The following is a 19,529-nucleotide window of genomic DNA, read 5'->3' as shown; positions in this document are numbered from 1 at the left end:
ATCCACTTTTTCAACCACCTTTAACTCAGGGCTTCATCTCCTTGCACTCCGATAATTCCAAGGTGCCTTCTCTTGCCATCGTAACCACCTTTCTCATGCTTTCCCACCTAAAACGGTGTGAGGACTCCCACGGCCTAAGAGAAGGAGCGTACTCTTTAACATGGAAAATGAATCTGGCCTCTGTCTAAATGTCCTGCCTCAGCATGGTGCCTCCAAAAGTTTTTTTTTTTAATTTTTTATTTATCGATACAGACAGAGAGGAAGGGGGAGAGAGAAAAACATTGATTTGTCGTTCCACTTATTTATGCATTCATTGCTTGATTCTTGTATGTGCCCTGACCAGGGATTGAACCCGCAATCTTGATCTATTAATGTGATGCTCCAAACAACTGAGCTACCTGTCCAGGGCCACAGTTTTGTTTTGGTTTTAAAACAGGTCAGATCAGGGTTTTTTCCCCACTTAGAGTTCCTTTGCTCCTGTGTCTCTGCCTGAAAGACCCTTCCCTCCTTAAGTCTACCTGGTGAATACTCATCATTCAAGACACAACTTAGGTATTTCTATCAAGAACAGACTGGCGTCTCCACACCAAAGCCTGGTGTGCAGCTCCGTCATAGGAGTTAGAGCAAATACCCAACTTATTGTTCACAGGTCTCTCTTTCTCTACTAGACTGTAGATCCTTGAGGTAGGAATCATTTCCAATTATTGGCACAGCTGTCACACAAAAACGTCAGTTAGATAGAGGCCTGCCCCCCTCCTTCCCCACAGAGTTCCCACTGAGTCCTGAAGTCATGCGTCTCCCTCAAGTGACCGAACAAATTATAGTCTCTGGACCAAAGGAGGGTGGACACAAAGAAGAGAGACAAGCAGTCGCAGTGAAAAGAGTGATGTGGAACACTGGAGCGAAGGCCCAAGCTCCTTCCTGCCGCTGAGGTTGCAAGAGCTCCTGGATCCTGCCCTGCTTCTTCCAAGGCCTGGTTATCAGCTCTTCTTGGTTTCATTTATTCATTACACAATACTGACATTTTCTAGAGAAAGAAGTTCTTAACACTCAACTATTTTCCTTGCACTGATTCATGAATGTAAGATTGTAAACACATGGTGTGCTCCAACAAGGTAGGCTCCCATCTTGAATGCCTCACATTTTCAAGGTGAAAGAGCATTGTTTTTCTGTATATTCACGAGGTACTTAATTTTTTTCATTATGAGGAAAAAAATCGAAGACCCTAGCTCCAACAAACAAGCAAACAGACTGTTCCAAATAACTTTTAACAATTTCCCACTGATAGATGAGTATATATATCTGGTTATTAGCAATTATATCACTCTTACAGAACCATAAAATACTGTACTTTTAAAAGCTCTGACTTTTTAAAAACAATTGGATCTCAAACCAAAGTTTCTTCTAGGGATAGGACTGCTCTGCCAGGCTTGGGAAATAAGGCCCAAATGTTATGGGATTCCAACATCAATACATGAGAGCCAAGAACTTGAAGGGAGAAAATGGGTGGTACTTAACCTTTTACTTACTTTGTGTCCGTAAACTTCTTCTCAAATATTTCCTATATACAAATGCTGATAAAGACATAAAATTTTACATGAATAGTATAATATACATATGTTGCAGCTTCTTTTTAAGAATTAGTTTATAGGAGTTCTTCACAAATTTGGAGTATGAGCCCTTTGTCAGAATGTGTTAATGATGTCTTTTGATGAGCAATGCTAGATTTTAGATAAAGCCCATTAGTCATTTTTTTCTTTTATGGTTACTGTTGTGTATGAAAAATCATTGCCTACTCCAAAGTAATTAAAATATTTCCCCTTATTCTCTTCTAAATGCTTTACAGTTTTAGTTTTCACATTTAAGCCCAGGATCCAACTGGAATTAATATTTGTGTATGGTGTGAAGCCAGGATCATATTTTTCCATATGAATAGTCATTAAAATTTTCCTTTTCAACTGAGTACTTTTCTAATTCTTTTACATATTTTTGTTCCTGAGAACATTTTAAAGCATACTTTTAAATCTTAATCTAAGTGACAATCAGTTGATATATTTCCCAGTATAAGAGAATTTTACCTTAAGACTAATACTTTTTAAAGTATCACCATGGATAAGATAATCAAGTAGTAAAAATAATCTTCTGGACAAAAGAATTTTATTTCAATATTCATCAAAATGCAGTTCATTTATAAATGTAACTCCCTTTATAAAAGCATGGTCATTTAATAAAATTTATAAATTAAATATCTTTACTATAATTTCAAGAGCAATTCTCTGTTGCAGTTGTTAAATTTTATAATTATGAAAGTGTTCCCTTTGCTTCTGGCAAACAATGACAGAAAGTAAAGTTTTAGATGTTATTTAACAAATAGTACTGAATGTTGGAGCTAAAATTTAAAGTGGAAATATGACCGTTGTGTTTATATATACGATGTTTCATGTTATATCTCTTACTGCGACTGTCTACCTGCAATGGATATGAGCCCTGCTGTGTGACAAGCATTGATCTAGACACCTCCATCACATGAGTCTCCCTTAAACTTCACAACAACTGTAGGAGAATTCGCATCCCCACTCCCCCCACTTTATCAATAAAGAAACCGAGACTCAATAAGGTTAAATATTTTCCCACATCTATGGCTAGTAAGGGATAGAGGGCGACTGTAAGGGAAGTCTGTCTGAATTCAAAACCCAAGCTCTGTTCTCTAAACAGAACTACTCTATTCTCTGGGAGGAAATGGTCGATAAACAAAAAGTGAAATTACGTTCTTGGTACATTACTTTTCAGCAAATCAAAGAAGCCAGGTTTTTCCAAATGCCTTGCTCAGGACTGTGCCAGGCACTGTGAAGGACAGGTAAGAGTGCTCCCTTACCATGCAGGACTTTCTAATCTAATTGAAGAGACAACATGTATGACACGATTAGTGAACAATATTAAATCGTTTAAGTTAACTGTTAAAGGAAGATCTAGAGGCCAGTGATGTGGGCATTTCTGGAACGAAGGACTGCGTTGGAGGACACTGTGCTGACTTACAGTGAGAGTACATGAGGAAGGGCCTTGAAAGAGCAAAGTCAGTAACGCTGAACTGGAGAAGCCTCTGGAGTTTTGGGGTTTGGCATAAACAAAGAGGTGTTTTAAAATGTTTTCTTCAGCAGAAATGCTCAGGGTACCTCTGAGTGTGAAGGTCATGAAGAGCCAGTTCTTGAAATTCTAGAAGCAGAGTAAGGGCCTGAACTCAGGTGGTGAGAAACCTGAAAACCCTGTGATATATTACCATGGTTAAAATTCTCTTCAGTAGTATTTTGCTCACTATGCTTCTCCCTATCGAGAAGATAAAATGATTGAAACAAAGAAAACAAAGACATACATAGTATTCAGCATGCACCCAACGATTTGGAAATTCGAGATCCATATCATTTAATTCATATTGTTTTCAGTAAGTGGATTTGATTTTGTTATGAAAAAGCTGTTCAGCCCTGTGATAGTTAAAAACATTTTAGAAGCCTCCTTACTCTTCTGTAGTCTTTGGAATACTGGTTCTCCAGGCAAATGGGAAGAGGGTGCCACAGACTGGGAATCTCTGGAATATAAATGCCAACAAAATGTGACTCATACCTATCTTACAACACATGGACTCTTTCAGTTATCTTCAGTACATCAAAATTACTTTTTATAAAGGATTTTTAAATGTAATTTGCCTAAATTATTATTAGACTAAGCCCACTGAAATCTCTTCTTCCCAGTCTTTTAGGTAAGTATAGTATTAAAAGGACATATACCTAAATCATTAGTAAGTACTCAATGAGTGTTTTTGATTGGATAAATTGAAGCATAACTCAATCATCATAATTTATTGGTAAATAATTCAGACCAAAGCAGAGAAGGATTATGAAACCAAAACATGAATCATTTAGAAGAAACTTCTTCTTAGACACTGATTCCAATGGCTTGTTTAAATTCATTATTTTGTGGTTCCAAGATATCATAGAAAACTTGTTTTTTGTCAAAATGGTCTCTAATACAAAGTAAATCTTCAATGGAATAGTTATCATTTTTTCCAGTCCAAATAGTCAGGCTGTACCTGCATTAAAACACACATACACACACCAGAATTATATAGTTAAAAGTAAAAGATAAAAAACAATAATGAGGAATTCCAATAAGCCTAAAAATAGTTACTCTCATCTGTCTCTAACCCAAATGCACACACATATGAAAAAACTAGTTAGCAATGGTGGAATTATACTTTCCGTTCATTCCTTCATCAACATTACAGGAACTAGAGAGAAAAAAATCACCTTACTATTGCGAAATTAGCGAGCTGCTGCACCTGAATTACAGGAACGTGAAATGGCTTTAGAAATGCAGACCGACAGCACTGGAAATGGGCCACGTTTTGGACAAAAGAACCGAGGAAGCTGCACTTATGAAGGAATTGGTCGTCTCCATAAAAACTATAGATTTACCCTGGGTTTCTTCAGCAGCCTGACCAGCGTCGAAAGCACAACTGGAAGGGACTGTGAAGAGACTGAAATGTCACTGATGACCCCAACATTCACGTTCACTTGTAAGTGGCCCCACTGTTCCTTCTGGGGGGTTTTGTATGAGACACAGGATGCCAAGAGATGTCATTAAGAATGCCCAATGGAATGCATTTAGATCCATTACTGGAGTTAAAAAACAATAACCACATATATGTATATATACACACACACATATATCTGCAGATTTATTATGGATATAAGACTATGCTCAGAATTTTAATGTTATTTAAATTGTATATTTTCATTTCTTCCAGCGACATTACTATTACATTACCCTTATTGCACCAGAGTCTAGAGAAATGCAAAGCTGTTAAGTAGTTTCATATTTATTTTCCCAATAAATATGTCAGAATCCAGGGGAAAATCTCCAAAGCATTTTTTCTGGTAGTGATAAAAAAATAGTCTAACCAAGGTATACATTCTTGTTATATTGACACATCGCTGTCCTTAATGGTGACAGCACTCTGGAAATGCAACCGAGGAAAGTACTTTGGAATTTCTTCCATGGCAGTATTATGTGACAAAGCAAAAAGAATTTTTAAACTACAGCTGAGAACACAGAAAAGAAGAAATGAGAATTACTCTGAAAACCTGTATTTTTGCTAAAATTACATTTTCACTGCTGTATCTGAGCACCATGGTGACAAAACTGATAAGAAGACACAGATATGAGCTGAGGTTAAATGAAGAGCTTTCCAAGTGATTTTGTGTCTTTTAATCTTCTCTCTCTTGTATCTGAACTAAAAGAGGAAAAATAAAATTGCCTAAGTGTATCTTAAATTGTATCCCTTCAAATTAATTCTCAGGTTTTATTTTTAAAGCCCTATGCATTATGGAGTAAGATATATAGGAAATGCATAAAATATAAATGTGCATTTGAACAAACTATTACAAAGTGGACTCCAGTGTAACCAAAACAAACCAAGAACCAGAACATCACCAGCAGCTGGAGGGGCGTCCTCCCGTCGCTGCCCCATCACAAGCTTGCCTCGCCCCTTGCCTCTCCCGGGGTCCTCACGGCTGAGGCTCTTGGGCAGCCACCTCCTTGCTCTTTTCAATTTACCAGCTATATATGCATCCCTAAACAATACAGTTTAATTTCTGCCTGTTAATGAACTTAATATAAATGGAATCATGTTATATAATACTGTTTTTGGTCTTGCTTCTTTTGCTGAATATTGTTTGTGAAATGTATCCAAGTTGAAACATGTAGCTACAATTTACTCACTTTCTTTGGAAAACAGTTTAGCATTACCTACTAAAGTTGAAAACATGAATACCCCACCACCTAGGAATTCCGTTCCTAGAATTCTTTCCTGCAGGACCTTTCTAAATGCAGGGGCGGGGGCGGGGGTGTGTGTGTGTGTGTGTGTGTGTGTGTGTGTGTGTTCCCAGCAGCACTCTCTGTAACAGTCAAACCATGAAACAATCTAAAGGCCATTCAATAATAGAAGAAATAAATAAATAAATTGTGATATACAAATAACAATGATAGTTCTTTACAAATGCTATATTAGAGCCCTTCAGACTTACAAAAATCTTCATGAATTCTATGCCTAACTTGTTCACACCCTTCACAGTATCTTCTTTCCGATGGAAAGAATTTCTGAATTGTAATGTATTCGAATTATTCAAGCATACTCTTTATGGCTAGTGATTTTTGTATCTTGTTAAGAATCTTTTCCCATCCCCAATGTTATGAAGATATCCTCTAGTGATATATTCCATTAAAATTTTGTTGTTTTACTTCTAATATTAAAAAAAAAACTCTGAAAGAGGTGGAGTGAAGAGAAACCAAAAATTAAGGAGAGAGGAAAACAAATCGACAACAACAACCAAGAAGAAGAACTAGGGAGAGACTAAAAGAACCCACTTCGTGCAATTCCACGGAGTGGAAAAAACAAGGAAGTGTCACAGGAAGGAGATGACCGCAGTACTTAATCAAATGTTGCAGAGGTTAAAGATTTGGCTTGCACAAAGTGTGACCTTCAAATGAGAAATTTCAGGACAGTGACTGGCTGCATAAGAAATAGAAGATAAGAAAATTGAGACAGAATATAGAGAAAGAAATGGGACAGCAGGAACATCGTGTTTGAACACGGCAGCCTAACCTCAGTGTTGCTTCCTTTTTCTTCTGAGAATCATCTCAAAGCACCAAAAAGAACAAAAGCATTAGAATGGAAACATGACAGTCAATGAAATTAAGAAAGAGTTGAGACTGAAAATTACAAAACAGGTGAAAGGCAGCCAGTAGCAATAGACAACAGCCAGGTGGGTACAGGAGGAGGCGGAGCTTGCCCATGTACACAGTTTACAGAGGAAGCCTACAAAAGATGCTTACAGATGAGGGCGTATTCCACCTGAGTACTTTGCAGGGCTCCAGTGGAACCTTCCCTGGGTTACATTTGGTCCCACAAAGCAGTGGAGACAGGTAAGGAGTTTACACAGGAAAGCCAAAGGGAATAAGACTACTCCCTGCAGCAATCCAAAATTTTATATTTAAGAAACAGATGAAAGATTTTACTTAAAGATGCCACAGCTGCCTATCTTCACTGGCTAGAAATAAGTTAAAGGTTAAACAAACTCACACATAACACTGTCTGGGTCATAAGAACCACAGTCCTGGTTCCCCTAGAATACAAACTTCAGACAAATTGCTGGTGCAGGAAAAACTCACTTTATTTAAAGCAGAGTAATCAAAATAAATTTGGCAGAAGTTTAATACAAGAGAGTAAAACAAAATACAAGAAAAAAACAAATGGCAGATGAAGTAATAGAAACCTCATCTTTAAATAATTACCAAATAACTGAAACAGATATAAAACAAACAAACAAAAAGAATGCTACAAAGCAGATGAAAACCACAACCAAATATTTTTTAAATGCTGCAACTGCCTCTTTAAAGAAAGAACATAAAGTACAGATATGAGCACACAGAAGAGGTTTACGAGACAACAGACAAGAGATAGAACAGTAATTGGCAGAACTTAGGAAAGAAGTAGAAAATTAATAATGTTACAGAAACAAGGTGAAATCTGAAGGTATACAAGAAGAACACAGACATTGTTGAAAATACTGTAAGGAACAGAGAGGCAAATTATAAAATCAAGTAAAATAAAAATGCAATTAAGTTAAAAGAGAGACCAAAGGGAAAATGATGACAAAGATAAGCAAAGGAGATCTATATGTTCATAACTAGAATCCCTAAAAGACAAATCATAGTGTTACAAATGCAATAGGACAAGTATATAAAAATGTAATTCACGAGAATATTACAGAAAAGAACATTTGAATCTACATATTGAAAAGGAGACCATATCCTGAAAAAGCTGGTACAGACTGGTCCGTATCAAGACACAGCCTAAAGAACCCTTTCTACACTCAGCCTCCCATACTTCCCCACCAAATCAAGTCACTTATAAGGCAAAAAAGTAATCAGGCCGGCTTCCACCACTCCACATTGAGGTGCACACTGGAGGGCAGAGTAGCAATCCTTCCAAAGTCCTGCGAGCCAAGAATTCTGTGGCCAGCCAATCTGTCATTAAGTATGAAGTACAAAGGTGGACATTAAGGAAAAGAGTGCAGTCAACTAAAATTAGGCCAGAGGCCATGAATAAATACACTGATTTTACTATTGCTCATAGAAATTAACAGGTATCTATAAAGAAGTAGATTAAGCAGATTTGATGAAGTAGCAGTAATACATAACCAACAGAAAAAAACTAACTACCCAAATTATCCGAATTAAAAACACAAAAAGAAAATAACTACACTGAAATGTTTTTTAAGGCTATACATATAGCAAGTATACTAGTTTTAAAAATAACAGAAGCAAGACCAAACATCTGTATTACAAATAAATAAGTTAAATTCTTAATTTAAAAGAAGACAACAGTTAGATTAGATTAATGGGAGCCAGGTAGTTAAGCATCTGATAAGGAACTTAGCAATATGGAAAGGGAGAAGGCTAGGAAGAACCCTGAGGGGTTGGGTTAGAATTGGAACTGTCAGTGTGAACTCATGGGTTGTTCAAAAACATATTGGCACACAGACGGGGAGAGAAATGGTTATAGATATACATGCATAGGCATGTGTGTAGGTGTGTATGGATGGATGGATGGATGCGTACATATATATTTCCCAGCTCTGTCCATTGAGAGGTCCTAGAAGCAATAACACCCTAGTAGCAATGATTATACTGAACTCTCCAATCTTGCTTTCTACATACCATCTGCCACTGTAATCAAGCAGGAATCCTTGAAGTGGATGATTTGAGAATTGGGGCAAGGAAAGTACATGATGACACTGCCAGGAATGCAAGAGCTGAGATCTGTCATGAGGAAATACAAAACTGGCCCAGACTGAGAACATCTTTCATAACAAAAGGCCTGTACTCTTAAAACTGTCAAGCATATGAGAGAGGGGAAAGTTGAGGACTGTCCCAGGCTGAAGGTGACTGATGTGACATGACAACAACGTGCACTACATTTCCTTGGAGAGTTTCCTGGACTACAAAGAAATAAGAAGCATTGTTGGAATGGCTGGTTGTGGAGTGCACGACTGTGTTGCTTTAACACTGATTTCCTCATTACGGGGTTTCATAATAGTGACATAGAAGAGTGTCTTTGTTTTGGGTGACCCAATGGAGAACTAACAGCTAATGGGGATCAGGCCAGAAAAAAATATATAAAAAGAAAAAGAGAAAGAGGGAGTGTGGGAGGAAATGAGAAAAAGAGAGAAAATGGATAAATATAGGAAAATGTTAACAATTTTCTGGGTAAAGGAGATGCAGTTTTTTTGCAGCTTTTCTGTAGGTCTAAAACTATTTTTTTAATGACAATAGAACATCCTTTAAATAGTCAATAAAAATAAAACTATAAATTTATTTTTCAAACAAAGTATAAGGCAAAGTTATTCAAGACAAAGAATACTATATGAATTTGGATTTTAAAAAATCATTACACTAGACCAAGAAAAAGACCTTTTAATGATAAAGGCATAATTCTTCATGAAGATAAAATGGGTCAAAGAAATTTCATTGTCTTGGTACTCAGAAGGCAGTGGAAACATTGTAGTGTGTGAGGGGTGAGAAGGTTTAAAGACAGACTTCCAGGCAAGATGGCAGCACAGGTAAACACAGCTTGCCTCCTCACACAACCACATCAAAGTTACACAAAAGTATAGAAGAAGAATCACTCAGAAATCGAGTTGAATGGAAGTCTGACAACCGTGGAATTAAAGAAAACATATCCACCCAGCCTGGTAGGAAGGGCAGAAACATGGAATGGGCTGGTCCCACATCTATGTGTGGAGGATAAAAATTCAGCAGGGATAACCTGGGAGTGAGGAGTCCCAGACCCACACTGTTCCACTAGCCTAGGCTTCCAGTGACAAGAAGATAAGTCACCATAACTTCCAGCTGCAAAATCCAGCAGGGATTGAGTTGGTAGAAGAAACTTCTGGAATTCCAAGCACTTCCCCTTAAAGAACCCACACATGGACTTACTCAGACTCACTCCCTCTAAGCTCCAGCACTGGGGTGGCAGCTTGAAAGACACCAGTGGCATACAGGGAGGGACTGAAGTTTTCTAGCAACAAAATGAGAGCTGAGGGACAGTTTTCTTCCAGAGAGAGAGGTGGACAGAGGCCATTGACCATTTTCTGAGCCCTCCCCCAGCAGAGCCACAGAGGCAGCAGGCAGGTGGCATATCTGAGTCTCCATTTACCTGGATAACACTGTTTGCCCTGCTCTGGAAATCCCCTGAGACTCTGTCCTACCCAGCTTATAAGCCCACCCAAACTGTTAACTGTGATTTTTCCATGTGACTTGGCTCATGCTTCACAACTCCCTAGATCCTATCAAACAAGCAACAACTGGCCTCAGTAAGCCCTGTACCCTTGTACCTCTTGCTAAGTGGCCTCACACTAGCACTAGCAGAAGACAGCCTGAATTCGCAGTTTGGCTTTCCCTGGGCATCTCCAAGCCCAGCACAAGTAGCAGTCATCTCAGACTGATTTATAGGCCAGTCACTGTGGCCCCAGGCAGAACAAAGGTGGGGGCTGACCAGGGCCTGTACCACCTGGGAAACCCCAGAGCCTGCACACCCAGTGGACAGCTACAGACCATATCGGAACACCCTGCTTCTGCACAGCTGATCCTCCATGGAGGATGGAGATTGGTGGTGAGTGGTCATAGCCAAACCTTGCAGCTAACTGGCCTGGGTAAATCCAATCAAGTTTCAACTACAAGAGGAGGGTGTACTCAGCTCACATGGAGGGTACACATCGATAACCCAGCTTGAGGGATAGGGAAGGCTATGTCACTGGACCCTACAGCACACTTACTCTATTAGGTCATGCTACCAAGAAAGGGAGTCAGAGCAGCTCTATCTAATGCATAGAAACAAAGGCAGGAAGGCTGCCAAAATGAGGAGACAAGGAACCATGGCCCTAGTGCAAGAACTCCAGAAAAATGAAAGATCAGAACCCCAGAAAAAGAGCTAAACAAAATGTAGGGGAGCAATCTATTAAATGCAGAGTGCAAAACATTGGTTACAAGGATGCTCAAAGAACTTAGTGAGGACCTCAACAGCATAATAAAGGTGCGGTCAGAAATAAAGGATACACTAATTGAAATAAAGAGCAATTTACAGGGAAACAACAGTAGAGTAGATGAAGCAGAGAATGAAATCAATGATTTGGAACACAAGGAACCAAAAACAACCACTCAGAACAACAAGAAAAAAGAATTTAAAAAAAACAAAAATAGTGTAAGCAGCCCTGGGACAACTTCGAGTTCCAACATCATAGGGGTGCCAAAAGGAGAAGAGGAAGAGCAAGAAATTGGAAATCAATTAGAAAAAATTATGAAAGAAAAGTTTCCTAATTTGATGAGAAAAATAGACATGCAAGTCCAGGAAGCACAGAAAGTCCAAACAAGATGGATTCAAAGATGCCCACTCCGAGACATTTCATAATCAAAATGCCAAAGGTTAAAGATAAAGAGAGAATCTTAAAAGCAGCTAGAGAAAAGCAGTTAGTTACCTATGAGGGAGTTCTCCCAAGACTGTCAGCTGATTTCTCAAAAGAAACTTTGCAGGCTAGAAGGGAGTAGCAAGAAATTCAAAGTCATGAAGAGTAGGGACTTACAGTCAAGACTGCTCTACCCACCAGGAAATACATCATTTAGAATTGAAAGGCAGATAAAGAGTTTCCCAGACAAGAAAAAACTTAAGGAGTTCCATCATCACTAGACCATTATTATATAAAATGTTAAAGGGACTTATTTAAGAAAAAGAAGATGAAAGCTATGAGCAATAAAACAACAAAATATACAAACCTATCAAAAATTGAATCTAAAAAAACAAACTAAGCAAATAACAACAGAGACAGAATTATAGATACAGAGCACATTTTCATGGTTGCTAGATGGGAGGGGGTGTGGGGGAATGAGGGAAGAGGTAAGGGGATTAAGAAGTACAAATAGGTAGTTACAGAATAGCTATGGGGATGTAAAGTAAAGTTTAGGAAATGGAGTAGCCAAAGAACCTATGCATGACGCATGGACATGAACAATGGTGTGGGGACTGATATGAAAATGCACCAAATGTCCATATCATGAACATTTGATAAGGAAAAACTTTAAAGGCAGAAGAGGAAACAGAAAACAACGTTTTAGTAGTTGGCGACTTTAACTCTCTTAGTTGGTAAGAGAACAAGTGGCCAAAATATTAAAGATGCCATATATTTGCACACATGCAAAATGACACATTCAAAAGGCTGCTCGTTATTGCATTGTCTGTACTATCTAAGGTTAGAAACGCCCTTTCTGCCCATTAGCGTGAGGCTGGTTAAATTCCAGTACTTAATACATAAATATGACGCACCTAGAAAGGAAAAACAAGGAACATTTAAAGAGATCCAAGACATACTGCTAAGTTAAAAAAAAAAAAAGAACTGAAGCAAGGTGTGTAATATGCTACTTTTTGTTTTTAAAAGAAAAGGAAAATAAGAGTCCTTCTTTGTATTTACTCATATGCACACAAAAAAACTACTAACTTGTGGGGGTGACTTCTCTGCGAGTCCCCCCGGTGCCACGGACACTCGTGAATGAATAAATATGGCTGAGACAAGATGAGATCTGTTTGGGGAGGAGGAGTGGGCTGTGGCCAGTTTCTCAGGGGAGACAAAGGCCAGCAGCAGCCAGTTTCTCCGAGGAGAAAAATGCCCCGAGTGCCCTCAGCCATAGCCTTTTATTGGGTTGTAATACACAGGAATACAGGGTGGCAAGGATCAAACAGTAGATAACATTTCAAAGAGATCTGAGGGCTTCAGAGTCTGAGTCCGTGTCTGTCAGGAAGAGAGTTACAGAAACTTTGGGAGACATACTCATTTCCTCTAGGACCCTATCATATGAATGAAAGCACTCTTAGCAGAGCAGATTTCACAGGTTAATCAGCAAGTCTTTGTGATGTCAGATTTTTCCCCAGGATCTGCTCTAACAAGGCAAGGAGCTGCACCTCTCCCCAACAGGTATTCAGGCTTAAGAGGATTAGAGCCAGGAAGCGCTTCTCCCAGAGAACTTGGGGACTCGGGCTATGTCAAAGCCTGGGGGCGAGAGTCCATTGCTCTTTGTTGCAGCCCCCTGAGTCCTTCCATGAAGGCCTCCCAAGTGATCGAGTCTGGCTTAGGTTGCCCCCCCCCCGCTGTGAGGGGTCTTACCCGTCATTGACTTCCATCCAAGCTTTAGGGGGCAGGGAGAGGAACTGAGGCAGCATTTGCTACCAGAGACAAGCTTTGTCTCCTGCGACTAGCATTCCAAAGGTCGTCTCTCGCCCTTAGCCACAAGGGGTAGAGATACAATTCCTAAAATCTTGCAGAGCGGTCTACAACACTAACTGGCTATATAAGAAGCTAACAAATGTGGTTAGAGAGGTTGGGCAGAACTGGGTGAATGGGAAGGGGCTTTCCACAGTGTAACTCCATTCTTTGGGTTTTGAGCTTCATGAATGTATTACTTATTCAAAGGACTAAATTAAACATATTTTAAAGCAAACAAAAAGATATAAAAGACTTATGTAACATAACCAATAATGTATGTTAATGTGTCACCAAAACTTGCAGTTTACTCCTTTCTTTCTTACAGAACAGTCCCCTGAGTCCTAACTAGACACAAGATTTGAAGGACTTCCGCCAAGATGGAGGCATAGGTGGAAATACTTTGCCTTCTCACACAACCAAATCTAAAAACAACAAAGTTTTAGCAACAAAAACACAGCCAAGCCACAGAAAACTGAACAATAAGGAGTCCGACAACAACTAACTAGACACAAGATTTTACAGAATAACAGCTACATCCCAGCTTCACCTACAGCCAGGTACAGGCACATGACTAAGTTAAGGCCAATGAGTGTGTGCAATTTCTAAGTCATGTCCTTGAAGGAGAGTGACAGGCCCTGAGCTTCCCTTTCTCCCCTCCTCCCTACCAACTGAACCTCAGATGTGGCAATAATCAATCTGACCAAGTATAAACGAGGTCGATGACCTAAGGAACGTGGAGCACCAAGACAGGAGGATTCTGGGCCATCACTGTAAAACACACTTATGTAAGTTACTGTTAACTTAGGTTTCTGTTTGTAACAGCTACATGATATCCTCATAAAATACATAAATTGATACAAATATCCATATACTAAGCCATTAATAAGCATTAATAAAGTTTACAAAGTAAAAATAATATAATTATCTGATTACAATAAAATTAAAAAAACTATTAGCAAAGCCAAAATAAAAAATAATTCTACCACCTAGATGCCTAAACAAATTTATCTTAAAACAACCTTTGAGGCAAAGGAAATAAGCCACAGTTGCAGAATATTTTAAATTAATAGTGATGACAACCTACATATAAGAAACAATGAAATACAGCTAAAGCAGTGGTCACAGAAAAAAGTTATTATCTTAAATACTTATATTAATACATATACCATATATAAATGGAAAATAAGTAACTTGAGTATCCAACTCAAGAAATTAGAAAATACTACATAACAGTTTTAAAAGATAAAAGGCAGAAATTAGTAAGGCATAAACCAGAAAAATAAATAAATGCAAGATCTAGTTCTTAAGAAAAAAGAGATAAATCATTCTCTAGTTTAATCAAGAAGCAAGAAGAAAAGCTCGAAAAAACAACACAGGAAATTATTTTAAAGACACAGAAGAAACTAAAAGAATAAGAAACCATTTTAAGTGTCTATGCATAAATAAATTTTAAAACCTGGATGAGATGAACAATTTTCTAGGAAAATACAATGTATCAAAGCTCACTCCCAAAGAAACAGAAAATCCAAGTAGACCATTTACCATATAAAAAATAGGAAAGATTTTTATCAGTTAAGCTTTCCCCCAAAGCACAAGGTTTAGATGGCTTCACAGGTGGGTTTACTAAGTCAAGTACAGGCCATTTCAATGTCACTTTTAACAACTCAAAACACATAAAAGGAATGAAAGGTCGCTACCTAAAAACTGAAAAGGAAAAAAAGCTACAGATCAATCTCACTTTCTTTTTTCATTTGAGAGAGAGAGAAAGAGAGGGAGAGAGAGAGAGAGAATATTGATCCGTTGTTCCACTTATTTATGCATTTATTGATTTTTTCTTATAAGTGCCCTGACCAGGGATTGAACCAACAACCTTGGCATTGAGGACAAAGCTCTAACTAACTGAGCTATCTAGCCAAGGAAACCTCATTTATTTCCTTCCTTCCTTCTTTCCATTTCTTTCTTTCTCTTTTTAATAGATTTTATTTATTTATTCTTAGAGATGGGGGAAGGGAGGGAGAAAAAGAGGCAGAGAAACATGAAAACATGGATCAGCACCTCTCCCACGTGCCCCAATCAGGGATGGCCGACAACCCAGGCATGTGCCCTAACAGATATGGAGCCAGTGACTTTTTGCTTCGCTGGACAATGCCCAGCAAACTGAGCTACACCAATCAGGGCAGGGCAATCTCATTTTAAAATGCAGAAATCCTAGGTAAAATATTAGCAATAAAAATGCAGCAGCACCTTAAAAGAATGATAATTTGTGATCAAGCACAGTTTGTTCTGGGAATGTGAGGATGGTTTGATATTATAGAGATTAATATAATTTATTTTATTAATAGATATGGGAGAAAATATGGTTATTTTCATAAAAATTGAAAAGGCATTTGGTAAAATTTCAATGTCCACAGGGTACTTTTTTAATGTATGAATGTCTGCTTCCCTGACTCTCTACAATATGGTAAATTATCAAACTGGGTCTTTTACTGGATGATTTGTGAAAATTCTTTACATCTGACAAATGTACTGAGGATAGAATCTCTCCATTTTTATGAATTCCAATATATCCAACTGTCCTTTTGTAGCTCTAGGGTTTGTGCCTTAGTAAGAAAGGTCTTCTCTATTCTAAAACTATATAAAAATTCTCTCTCTTTTTTTTTCTTTATACATTTAATATTTGATGTTTAAGTCTTTAATTCCTCTGGAAATTACTTTGGAAGAAGCATTAAGGAAAGGTGCTTTGTTTTTCCTACATAGTTGGCCTGTTGACCCAACATGAGATATCAACTAAACTTTGGTACCAATGCCTTAAAATGCCAGCTATTTTCTATACTAAGTTTCATGATAGATTTGGGTTTATTTTTGCACTTTCCCTGCTCTTATACTGATTAATCTATTGAAAAAAATAGCATCAAAACTGTTTCAATATCTGCACCTCTATATTTTAAAATTTAATAGATGGCCCAACAAATTTTTATTACATATCAAAATGACAAAAGTTTTTACGGAATCGATTCCTGAAATGATAATTCAGAGGGAAACTATTTTATCCATTTTTTCCTTTTTGTGAATGTATAACTATGAAAAAAGTGACATTCACTGGCTATCTACTATGTGAAAAAACAGAAATAGATGTTAAGATTCATTGAGACGCTTCCTTCGAGTGGGGGCGTCTGTGTGCTCACAGAATCAGTGTTCATTCTCTCTGACACACACTGTCTTGACATAATCAGTCTTCACCCTCTGCCTCTGTCTCCCATACACACTCACATACACCCACTGTACGGTTAAACTCATACATACCTGTGCGATTTCTGTAACAGCCAGAGTAACTGAGAACGAGACTGCCTGACCAACGCTGCTCTGACAGGAAATGTCACGGGCTGACTGAGTTCCTTACAGATGCACTCCATCTCCCTCACCATTGTCCAACTGTAGCCTGAGATGAAAAGGAAGAAATTGAACTTTCTAATTGTGATACCAAAGTCAATTAAATAAAAATTAAACTACATATGCAAATTCATAGGTAATTCATATAAATTTCCATTTGAATTCAAAGTGAATTAAAATACCTCTTAATGCAAGAAAATGCTTTGGATGGAAAATGTAGATAAAAATTAAATTTAATATTGTGCCACAAGTGATCTACAGTAAGTTTAATTAAAATTTTAAATATTAAAAAGAATTTATTAATATCACAAATGCAAAGGAAGTGAATTTTGACACAGTGGCCTCTTTAAAGATTCTAAGATTCTTAGGTACTTGCTCATCATTAATACTCTCTATAAACTAAGATTTTCTATTTGTGTTAATTAACGTTTCTTTACCAAAAAAAAGATGGATACTACGTGTTTATTATCTGTTTAAATAATAATTAACTTAAATTTTTTAAAATTTATTTATTTATTACCTTTTTATTGAATTTATTGAGTAACATTTAACTTCAATTTTTAAATTTTCAGCTAGTCTAGATTTCAAATACATTCTACCTAAAATAGAAAGAGTGGTGAAATTGTCTTTTATATATGTGTGTTTTAAATCATATTAGAACATTGTAGAAAACACACTTAACTGTTTTATGAACAATTTTAGGAAAAAATTATATTTTTAAAATAACCCTAAACTCTATTAAAAGCAGGTTGTAAAAGGTATTGGTCAGTAAGGGAACATTTTATGGAAAGCTTACATGAATACATTAGTTTAGCAGCTAAATTTCTCATGAAAGAAGGAAAATGATTTCCTTTAAAATCTGAAAAATTATGTTATAACTAGAAAAAACTGCTAACATAAAATATATATTTACATTACTATAAACTTATAAACTCATTTTTTCTATAATCTCTGGCCAAAGAAGTAAGAGAAGATAAAACACATGCTGGTAACAAAAAGCGGCCAGTGGGGAAAAGTAGCCTTAAAACCTTCAACATCCACAGGACTTAAAGACCTGGTTTAACCCAGTCCAAGCCCAAGGTTAAAACCTGAGTTAAACAGTGACTAACAGGAGTTCAGGATCAGTAAGGAAGCTGCTAAATCATTTCTAGTTTACCTTCTTTAAACACTTTAAATGTCACTACTCACTAGCTAGCAGTTATTCTAATATCATGTTAGACTTAAAAACTTTATATATAAAAACAATAATAGCAAATAAGTTACAAAAAAATGTCCTGAACACAGGATAAAGGCTAACATCTCCACAGGTTCTGAACACCTTCATAGTTTATCATTTTTACCATGTGGACAGATGTCCCAGAGCACCTGATTGCTTACTGGCTATTTACCTGGAAATCACTACCTAGGGACATATGAAGTAACAGAAAGATGAGTAAGTGTGATAAGTTTCAGCCAGGAAAATGAAGTTGAAAGTATCAGATGCATCTGTAGGACTATGTGAAGAAGAGATGGAACCTGGAGGAGAGTCTCGTGGCCTCCCACTCTCCTGTCCGGCCAAAGAGAGCATGATGGCAGCAAGGTCCCAGCACCTCGGCTGGAGCCCCTTTCAATGTCTAGGGGGCGTGCGCTCCTCAGCCACACCCCCACTACCTCTGGCCTCACGCCACTGAAGAGCTCTTATGACCACTTCTTCATCTCTCATCTGACACAGGGAGTTTGCTCCACAGTCAAGGGAAAACAAAGATTATAGAATGTTTTACAAGTTCAAAGAGACCAGCTCAGGATTTGTTTAATGAGGCAGCTTTCATTACTCTAGACCCTGCAAATGAATATTTCTCGTGGAAGCTTGGAAACAGAATGTCACCAATGAATGCAGTGTCTACCTGAAATAATAGAAAGAAGAATCATACACACAAGTTTAGGGCCAGACCTTTCTCTCCATAGGCTCTTATATTTTGTGGAATGTGTTTTTTGTTTTGTATTAAAGGTATTTCTTTTTATTTTAGGAGGATATTTTAATTTGACCGAGAAGAAATACATTTTTTAAATTATTACCTTCATTGACTTTCTCAGGATGCCATCCTGTTGTCCAGCCCAGGGAAAATGTCACATCTGGAAAGAAGGATGTCACAGTCTCTATAAAAGGTTTTGCATTTACTACTCTGCTATTCCCATTTGGACCAGGAAGAATATCAGCATTAATCCACACAGGACGCTTCAGATGCCTCTTCACATTTTCCAAGAGTATCATGGATGGTTCTACAGCTGCCAGACTGAAATTACAGTTTGTTGTCAATGAGGGGTATTCATAAAGTAAGAATAAAAAGAAGTTCTTTTAGACTGGTGGTTTTAATGTTCTCAAATTCATAATAAAAGTATAATACAGTAGTCCTGGCCAAATGGCTCAGTTTGTTGGAACATCGTCCCATGCACCAAAGGGTTGCAGGTTTGATTCCCTGTCATGGCACAAACCTAGGTTGCAGGTTTGATCCCCAGTCAGGGTGCACACAGGAGGCAACCTATCTTCCTTCCTTCCCTCTTTCCTCTCTCTCTTTCTCCCTCTTCCCATCTCTAAAAATCAATAAATACATCCTCAGGTGAGGATTTTCTTTTTAAAAAGTATAATATAATAATGCCTGAATTAAATAAAATCAAAGATCACATAGCACCAGAGAGGAAAATTAACATATGCCATTCACAGAATGTTGACTTATTCATGAAGGCACATTAAAGGTTCTATAACTGTCTCAACAATGACAATTGTGGACGGAT

General features: G+C 37.6%; 1 protein-coding gene across 2 annotated transcripts in view; it reads right to left on the bottom strand.

Annotated features, from left to right (window-relative positions):
• Positions 1–3,839: 3,839 nt before the first annotated feature.
• The window catches only part of FAM151B (family with sequence similarity 151 member B), a 33,396-nt gene continuing 17,706 nt past the window's right edge, over positions 3,840–19,529 (bottom strand). For both annotated transcript variants that reach the window (XM_037159310.2, XM_037159309.2), the window contains exons 4-6: positions 18,813–19,030; positions 16,671–16,806; positions 3,840–4,084 (exon numbers count right to left, since the gene is read on the bottom strand). In XM_037159310.2, the coding sequence (XP_037015205.1) occupies positions 3,931–4,084; positions 16,671–16,806; positions 18,813–19,030 (508 nt within the window). In that variant the 3' untranslated portion in view covers positions 3,840–3,930. The remainder of the gene's footprint in view (positions 4,085–16,670; positions 16,807–18,812; positions 19,031–19,529) is intronic.

The sequence above is a fragment of the Artibeus jamaicensis genome, unplaced genomic scaffold (assembly GCF_021234435.1).
Source record: "Artibeus jamaicensis isolate MK-2021 breed Jamaican fruit bat unplaced genomic scaffold, CSHL_Jam_final contig_373, whole genome shotgun sequence".
Taxonomy (NCBI): Eukaryota; Metazoa; Chordata; class Mammalia; order Chiroptera; family Phyllostomidae; genus Artibeus; species Artibeus jamaicensis.
Note: the sequence above shows the minus strand (reverse complement) of the source record. Positions and strands in the feature narration are given on the sequence as shown.